Below are 8,877 nucleotides of genomic sequence, written 5' to 3'. Positions count from 1 at the left end.
CTGCTCCTCGTGATCTGGGTTCACGTAGCATTGGTTGCCGTCGGCTGTGCGCACCACCAGTATCGTTATTTGATGTGGCGGCTAACCTAGGTATCCGGCGGCAGAGGTAATCACAGATCTAGCTAGGTTTTGAGATCGTGCAGTTCCTTGCGATTGAAAGTGATCACGACGGGTGGCGTGGCCATCTTCCTTACTAAGTTTGGCAGATCTGAATGGCCTCGGTTGCGGTTGTTTACATAATATCTGTGATCGTGTGCTATGTGTTTTATATTTCATCATTGATAATGTTTGCACATGTGATGATACATATTATTGGTTGTAGGAAATGGCGGAAGAGGAGTTAACTGATATCATGCTAGACATGGAGTTTGGAGAACTGATGAAAGACTGGATAGAAGATTGGTCAGATGATGAAAATTCAGATCGTGAAGATCGGTCAGAGAATGAGAACGAATGGGACGATCTTAATGTGAGTGGCATTGTCATGTTGTAATTTTTTGGTGGCATCCGACAACATTAAATCTTTGTGTTGAAAATTTATAGATCAATGAGCTTGATGATGATCAGGAAAACAACTCGGAGCTCTCGAATGAAGATTACATTAGTCAGGTATGTAAGTGAAAAATTTTGTTGGCATGCAAATCGAATTTCTTCTGGAATATTATATGATAAGTAATTATGTATTTGTGTTGTATTTTTCAGTTCATTTCCGAATGTCATAATGTGTACGACTATTACGGTGAATCCAACGCGGAGACAAGCCTTAACGACGAATCATTAGATGCACCTGGTTCTGGGGAGTCCGAGTCGTCGGTCATCATGAGTGAGGTATGTGTGTAATCAATGTTCTATGGAAGTAAGTAATGTTAAACCATAGAAATCTGTTTTCATGGCTGTGGTTTGATTGTGTAGGTGACACAAGATGATGGTGCAAAGAATGTCCAAGATACTGCCAGTGCAGATGATAAGAGGGATATGTTCATGCAGATAATGGAAATGACCTTTATGTCTCACGATGATGCGTATGATTTCTACAACAGCTATGCTAGAGATAATGGTTTCAGCATTAAAAAGAATAAGGTCAAGTATAGCAAAACAGAGTCACGTCATATGCGTTATAGGCGGTTTGTTTGTTCAAGACAAGGGAAACGTGACAGCAAGTTGCTAACCGAGGAAGGACACAGCCGTAGGCTCAGAGCCAAGACACGCTGCTTTTGCGAAGCGCACCTGACCGTCAAGCTTGACCAAAAGCGTGGGGTTTGGTATGTTGAAAGTTTTGAGGACAAGCATAGCCATATGTTGGCAGGACCGGACGAGGTACCTTTTCTTTGGTCCCACGGAAAAATCAAAGAGTACCAGAAGCATGAGATAATGTCCATGGGAGCTGCAGGGATTAGAATTCACGACATGATGGATTGCTTCATCAGCAAGCATGTATGGTACGGCGGTGTTGGTTTTACCAGGCGTGAAATATACAACCTTTGCGCCAAGGAGAAGAGGAAGCTGCTTTCAAAAGGTGATGCTGCCACAGCCATAGGCATCATGGCCAGTAGGAAACAGAGGGATCCTAGCTTCTTTTTCGAGTATAGGCTAGATAAGGAAGGACATTTGAATAGGATGTTCTGGTGCGACTCCCAGTCTCGTCATGACTATGAGGACTTCGGCGACGTGCTTGTATTTGACAGCACGTACAAGATGAACCGCTATGGTATGCCATTCATACCTTTTGTTGGTCTTAACAATCACCGGAAGACCACTGTTTTTGGTTGTGCCATAGTTTCGGACGAGATTGAGGAGACATACGTGTGGCTTCTGCAGACGTTTTTGAGGTCCATGTGTCAAAAGATGCCTAAGAGTGTAATCAAAGACGCCGACGCTGCGATGATCAAGGCAATTCGCGAAGTCTTGCCAGACGTGTGGCACCGTATATGTACGTGGCACATAGAGAAAAATATGAAGATTCACCTTAGTCACAAGTCCTTGAAGGAGTTCAAAACTCTTCTGTACTACAGCACGTCCACGGCAACGTTTGAGGAGAGATGACACGCATTTTCCAAAAAATGGCAGTCGGAAAAAACTGTAACATGGTTGAGGCGGATGTATAAGAAGAGAAGACTGTGGGCCGCGGCATATCTAACAGAGGGGTTTTGGCTTGGCATGAAAAGCAACCAGCGGAGTGAAAGCCTGAACTCATGCCTTCACCTCCACCTAGACGGTGAAATGACCCTGGTGGATATGATTTTGCACTATGAGAATGCCGTTGTGCGTATCCGTGAAAACGAGGCGCGAGATGACTGCACGGCCTCACAGAGTTTACCGGTGCCAGTTACTAGCTCGAGGGAACTTGAGATAGCTGCTTCTCACGTCTTCACTCCAGCAAACTTCTATATCTTGCAGGATGATCTTAGAAAAATTGACGGCATGGAGATTGTAGAAATTAAGCTGGGAGACGGATCACAGCAGTACATCGTGCCCTGGAAGAATAACCGGAAGCGCCGTTTTTGGGTGGAGTATACACCAGTAAATTCCGCAGAAACTATAAGGTGCAGCTGCAGAAGAATGATTCGAAAGGGTCTACCTTGCAAGCACATATTCCATGTACTGAAGCACTTGAACATATATGAAATACCAAAGTGTTTAGTTCTTATTCGGTTCACGAAAGAAGCAAGGTTGGGACTGCCCGCGAGGCGCACAAGCGATCTGTTGGGATTTGGTTGGACTGGGGCCGGGGAAAGAATGAAATATAGCCAGGTCAGTGTGTTAGCATCTGAAGCTATGCATGCAGCATGCAAACACCCTAGTTTGTGGGATCAGTTACAGGAGAGTTTGAAGGCTGTGATAGCTAAGAGTCATGAGTATGATCTGCTACAGGAAAATTTGTTGAAGCAAACAAATGACATCAGTAAGTGTGCAGTTGAATATGTGGACGATGGTGAAGGCAACATGATTGAGGTTAAAGATCCTATGAAAGTGTCAAGCAAAGGTGCAACAAAGGCAGATGAGAGCCGCCTTGTCTCGAAAAATGGTAGACCACTCTCTTTTGATGAGTTGAAAACCCGGTGCGGCGCTTGCAAATTGGTAGGACACACTAGACGTAGCAAGAAATGCAAACTAAATGAGAAGTAAGTGTTTGTATGCATTGTGGATTATTAAAGCTTGTATCATTCATTAACTTAGCTTGTCTTCTATCAGGTGCAGAAAAGTGGAGAAGGAACAAGAGTAGAACACTTGCTTCAAATATTTACTGTGTTAATCGGCCGGCTCATACTTTGGCTAAGGTAGCTGTAGGCGCTTGTGTTTCTTTGGTTTGGACTTGGAGGCTTTGGCCCCCTGATTGTATCCTTAGTGTATTAGCAGACGAGATCCCAGTCTTTGTTTAAATAAAGTAAGATGTTTCCCTGTAAACAAAAATCAAAAAAATTCTTTACTGTGTAATGACCGGGGCGGGAGGTAGAAAGAATATTATTGTACGTTTCCCCTGCCCACGTCCTAAATGCCATTAAATAAGTAACTGTACCACTCTCCTCCCCACCACACACTCACCCACCTCCCACGGGCGCCGGTTCTAACTCCCCTCTTATCCCCACCTACAATAGATCGAGAATACCCTCGCCGGCGACCACTGCAGCCGCCTCCATGGAGAGAAGCCTCGGCTGGCAGAGAGCGATGAGGGACCTCGCCGGCGATGACGAGGGGTGGCGCGCGCAGTTGACGGAGGTGTGCGGCTGGTTCCCCAGCACGGAGATGTTGGTCAACCACGCGCGTGGCCTTGTCAAAGTCCTCACCGACGCCGAGAGGAAGCGCGCCTTCCCCTACGGCCGCGGCGTCCCGCTGGCTGTCCTACTCGTGTGGGCAATGCGAGAGGCCACGCTGAGCGACTCCCTGTTCAGCGCGCAAGGTGGTGGATGTACCGCTCCACCACCATGATGCTGCGGCCAGATTCAGCACGCGTCGCGTCGAGGGCGGGCCGCGTCGACATCGAGCTCTCTGTCCCTGTGCCCGTCAGCCCGGACTACCAGGTCCGCCATGTGTCGAAGCCAGTGCTGCCGTTCGGCTCTGACGTCGTGGAGGACGACGTGGAGGAGGTACTAGTCATCCCTGATGACCATGAGGAGGGCGAGGAGGACGCTGTGCAGATGGTAGCGCCGGTCGCCGTCGAGGGTGGCAAGACAATGCCCATCGACGTCGAGCTCCTTCCCCTCCTCCCTAACATAGTGAAGGTGGAAGAAGAGGAGGTGGCTCAGGATCAGGTGGCGCAGCTGTCCAACAGAACGGTGGTCAAGAAGAAGGCTTCTCCGTGTGTGGTGCGCCGCTCACGCCGCCTCAAATTTCTGAAGAAGTGAAGATGGGCACATTTGCTGAAGAAGGAGGAAGCTGCTGGTTATCTTAAGTTAGGTATGCTGTTATATGTTTCAGCATATAAGTTAACATTATTTTGGGTTTGATGTTGGTTAGGTATGCTTTTATATGTAAGCATATAAGTTATGCAATCGGTACGGTTTGATCGGGTTCTTTGTGGCTGAAGAACTGAATATCTACTGCTCACCCTAAGTGCCAAGTTCAGTTAAATTTCTGATTATTGAATATGTATTGTTGCTTTGCTTCAGTGTTGCATGGAAGCTGCTAGATGTTGCTCCTATGTTGGAACAAGACAATGAACTAGTCTGCTACATAAATCAGTAGTGTTGCTAGGTGATGTGCCCATGTGCATCACATACCAAATATAGAACATGCCAAAAGTGCATTGTCTATCAAATACAGGACATGCCAAAAGTGCATTGTCTGCCAAATATAGAACATGCCAAAAGTGCACTGTCTACCAATCATGATGGCCCCAAGTTATTTATGCTGCAATCTCTGTTACACTTTGCCCATAAACTGAATAGCAAATAATTCAGCATCATTTCATCATGTCAATTACAATGATGTCAATAACTTTATGAACAATCTACTTGCTAACTATGACAGCAATCATAATGGCAAGCAGACCAAGATACAGAAGACCTCCAAATCCTAAAATCCTATCCCTATAGAGCAATATCTCCTTGTGCATCTTAACCATCGCCCTCTTTTCTTTCTCATTCCTTTTAATTTCAGCTTCATATTCTGTAATCTTAGTCTCCAGTTTCTTGTTCTTCATGGCAAGATACTGAATGACTAACTTTGCTTTGCTATCCCACTCCCCATCAACCCATTCAACATACTCAGAAGTGATATCATCCTAAATAAGTCATGAGCAATTCAAGTCATTTTATAACTGAACTTGTCGCTGCAAGCGTTAAACACTGAACTTTTTTGCAGCTTGACCGCAATAGCAGTACTAGTTTGAAGATCATGGTCAGTAGACTAACCTGAAACACACATCCCCCGAGTGCGCTGCCAAAATTGTCTGCATCTATGCAGACACGGCCACTAGGAGTTTCCTGATGACCACATAGATGAAGCTTGTCATGGCCACAGGTGATGAATTATGGGCGATAATGCTGGGATGTAAAGAACAACGGTAAAGAACTTACCTTTTTGCCACCAAAGTGTAGCACTGAAGAAACCCTAGCCGTGGGTTCTCCCGGCCCGCCGCCACCCACGAAACCCCCGTCCCCTGTTCCACTAGATCCGCCGCCGCTGCCTCCTGTGCCACTGAATCCGGCCCACCTGCTTGCAGGACCCAGGGTTCGACCTAACTTGCGGTCGCCACCGCTCTTCTCGCCGCAGCCGCCGCCGCCCGACGCCCAGCTCGCTGTCATGCTTTCGCCGTCGAGATTTGGATGCGCAAATAGAGAGGAAGGGCTAGGGATTTGGAAAGCGAAACGAGAAAAGGGGAAAGATCGATGTGAACCTGGCAAAATGGGCTGGTGTAGCGCTGCCGGGAAGATAGCCCGCCTGTGGGGCCCCTCATGTGGTTAGATGGGCCGTGCCTGGCATTATGATGAGTACAGAAAAAGTTAATTATACATATAATTAAAAACGACGGGTTTGTAAAACAAACTAGAAAATCATGATGCCTGTTAACACGCGATAGAGCCAACGAGCTGACATGACTTTGATGAGTGTAATATTACATTATGGCTCGATATATTTACTTATCTACCATGACTACTTTTCATAATAATGTGATGAGGGGGAATTACTAGGAGATTATGCAAGAAGATGACATGCAGATAGCTAAGGCAGAATGCTAAGCTTGGTAGAGTTTAAAAAAAAGTTAAGATTGTGAAAATTTTAATATGAAACTTACGAGAGCAGTTGAAGAGAAAAATAGACTATTATAAAAAAAATGGAGAAGGAGAAAAATATTAATCAAGAACACTTGATAAGTGAAGCCGTGAAAAATACAATTATAAAAAATTGGAGAAGGAGAAAAATATTAAGCAAGAACAATTGATAAGTGAAGCCAAAACTTTATTGGTACGACCAAATTGTCTTCTCTGAGCGAATTTTATGACCGAATTGTCTTGTACGAGCGAATTGTCTGACAGACACAATACACATGCGTGTGCCCTATTTATTACATAAAAATGATAGAACCCCTAAGATAATCATGCCGTCGAAACCTTCGACCGGACTAAATCCAAACCACTAAAACTTCAATCTTGCATGCCGCATGAATTCTTCAGGTGCATTTTGCTTGCGATTTCGCGAATTTTGTTCTTCACACACTCCATCGAGTTTGAAGGTGACATAATCAACTCTGCGACGAAATGTCCTCTCCTTGCGTTAACGGTGGCCTGCAAAAAATGACATAAAGGTTACATGAACCGAAGTTGCTACACCACCATAGTAGCTAGTCTACAAACGAAAATAACAGCATACCTGTGTAAATTTGCGGGTGATTTTGTCCCCGTCCCAATGTTCTAGACATTCTGTGACAAAAAGGCCACAAGAGTTCCTGGTACATATGCAAACATTAGCGGTGGGCAATACAAACATGTGTGTTGTTGTTTGATTGTGCATGGTGTCCTATTAACTCACCCATCCTCTTGCTGGGGTATGTCATACTCCTTGATAGGCCACTTACTTACGTCCGGATATTTCCCTGGTGTAATAAGATTTGCCTGACGCATATTGTGTGCTATAGCCATTCGCTATAAAGAGGATAGTGTTAAAGATCAATCATAAACAATATGTAAGAGCAATGGTACAAATGTTGGTTACATTACCAGTGCTTTAACAGTCCTCTCAGTCAGGTCCAGAGGATAGAGCGAATCGAGAGCTTGGAATTCTTTCTTGATCATGTGCATGACCACGGTCATCCAGTGGCTATTGTCGATATTCAACGCGATATACGTCTAGAGTGCAAAAAACCATTACGGATCAAAAGAAATACTTGATGAACTATCATGTAGTGATGAATCACAAACATTACGTACCTTATCACGCACAGTATACTCTTTCGTGACTCTATTAACTGCCCCAGCTTTGGTCATAGCACTATCCATGTTGCAGCTCGATGGCAATGGATCGTCATGTGCGATAGCACGATCTACAAGGAATTTGGACCTCCACGCTGGACAGAGGTAACGATCATGACCAACACGCAGCTCCAAATGTCCCATATAAGCATCAATAACCTACATAGAATATCAGCGCATTACATGTTGAGAGTTGAGACATAGATTTTTGAGCATCTTATAAAGAGGACATGCAAGTAGTACTTACATCGTCCGACAGCCATCTATGAGCTAGTACCGGTAGAATCCTTTCGGAAGTCAGAGTTATGCCACGGCCTTCACTGTAGTAAAAATTTTTGTTCTTGTTCTTCTCAGTGCTAGCAGCTAACTCGACAAATGAAACAGCTGCATCAATTATTTCCGGCGTCAACTCATCTGCCACATCCTCCGGCACATTATTGTTTGAAAATAGAGCTGCATGAAATAATATGAACGTCAACAATGGTGATCATATGCATTGGTAGTAAATAAAAAAAATTAAGAATGTTAGTTACGAGACCTCTAGTAGCAGTACTAGTACCAGAGGTTCTCTGACCACGGCTGGTACGCCTGTCGGGCTTGTCAAGTGCGTAGGGGGAATCAAATTTCTTGGGAACGGTCCGCTTCCGCTTACCGGACATAACCTCCTCATCCTTATCGATTGTTGCACCCTTTTTTCCATTCGCCTTAGCCATGAACTTGCCGACAGAAGATGGACAAATGTCTATGTCCGATGAAGGTGCTTGAGTAGAAGTACCAACCACCCAAGGGTTTTCCGGTGTACCCCCACATACATCATTACGCTTAATAGGTGAAGCTTCCTTGTGTCCTTTCAGCTTCGATGGGGTTTTCTGTTTCGCAAACTAAATCGTGTGAACATTTCTGGACGAAAAAAATTAAACCAGAAAATTATAGATAGAAAGATAAATACATAGTACCTTAGGTACGGTTTTATGGTCGGGAAGCACTTCAGACTGCGTCATGTCAATGATCGGCTCTCCATCACTGTCCATGTCTTCCTTGTACACGAATTCCTTCTTTTCATATGGACCATTCTCAAACGAATCCACTTCGTCCGGATCATTCTCCGCGGATGGCACGGCAGCAGCCGGCTTGTACATGACATCTTCTTTGTTCAACTTCTCCAACAACCTCTGCAATAGAAATATAAACTTAGTAATGGTAGGATGGTTTAAAACAGCAAACATACTGTAAAGTATAAAGTTTGGGTGTGATACCTCAGCTACTTGATCAGGGATTTGCCTCATCTCGGTGTGTATGAAGTCCATGCACCGCTTCATTAGAAGCTCCATCCAATCTTCCGACAATGCGGCTGACGTTGACTTCTTTGCGTTTCCAGTTGCAGGCTTGGTTTTTGGCTTCATGGTAGGCGCATTATTTGGGATGTTGGGCTCCTGAGCCCTATACTCCTGGGTGATATTATTTTCGA

General features: G+C 44.8%; 2 protein-coding genes across 2 annotated transcripts; both read left to right on the top strand.

The window, feature by feature from the left end:
- Positions 1-325: 325 nt before the first annotated feature.
- On the top strand, positions 326-2,043 carry LOC147967946 (protein FAR1-RELATED SEQUENCE 5-like). Its single transcript, XM_087523325.1, has 4 exons — positions 326-469; positions 544-609; positions 703-828; positions 913-2,043. Exons 1-4 carry the CDS (start codon positions 326-328, stop codon positions 2,041-2,043), a joined length of 1,467 nt encoding a protein of 488 aa, XP_087379451.1.
- A 97-nt stretch (positions 2,044-2,140) lies between these two features.
- On the top strand, positions 2,141-3,126 carry LOC147967945 (protein FAR1-RELATED SEQUENCE 9-like). The gene has a single exon (XM_087522595.1). The coding sequence runs from the start codon at positions 2,158-2,160 to the stop codon at positions 3,124-3,126; it is 969 nt and encodes a 322-aa protein (XP_087378721.1). The 5' UTR covers positions 2,141-2,157.
- Positions 3,127-8,877: the final 5,751 nt, after the last annotated feature.

The sequence above is a fragment of the Triticum urartu genome, chromosome 5A (genome assembly GCF_056163025.1).
Source record: "Triticum urartu cultivar PI428250 chromosome 5A, HENAU_Tu73, whole genome shotgun sequence".
Classification (NCBI taxonomy): Eukaryota; Viridiplantae; Streptophyta; class Magnoliopsida; order Poales; family Poaceae; genus Triticum; species Triticum urartu.
This window is presented reverse-complemented; position numbering and strand designations above follow the sequence as displayed.

What these genes read in the sequence shown, in the direction of transcription:
- LOC147967946 (XM_087523325.1), top strand. Translation starts at nt 326, where the DNA reads ATGGCGGAAGAGGAGTTAACTGATATCATGCTAGACATGGAGTTTGGA. An exon ending in ACGAATGGGACGATCTTAAT is followed by an intron (nt 470 to 543) that starts GTGAGTGGCATT and finishes GAAAATTTATAG; the next exon opens with ATCAATGAGCTTGATGATGA. An exon ending in ATGAAGATTACATTAGTCAG is followed by an intron (nt 610 to 702) that starts GTATGTAAGTGA and finishes TGTATTTTTCAG; the next exon opens with TTCATTTCCGAATGTCATAA.
- LOC147967945 (XM_087522595.1), top strand. Translation starts at nt 2,158, where the DNA reads ATGAAAAGCAACCAGCGGAGTGAAAGCCTGAACTCATGCCTTCACCTC.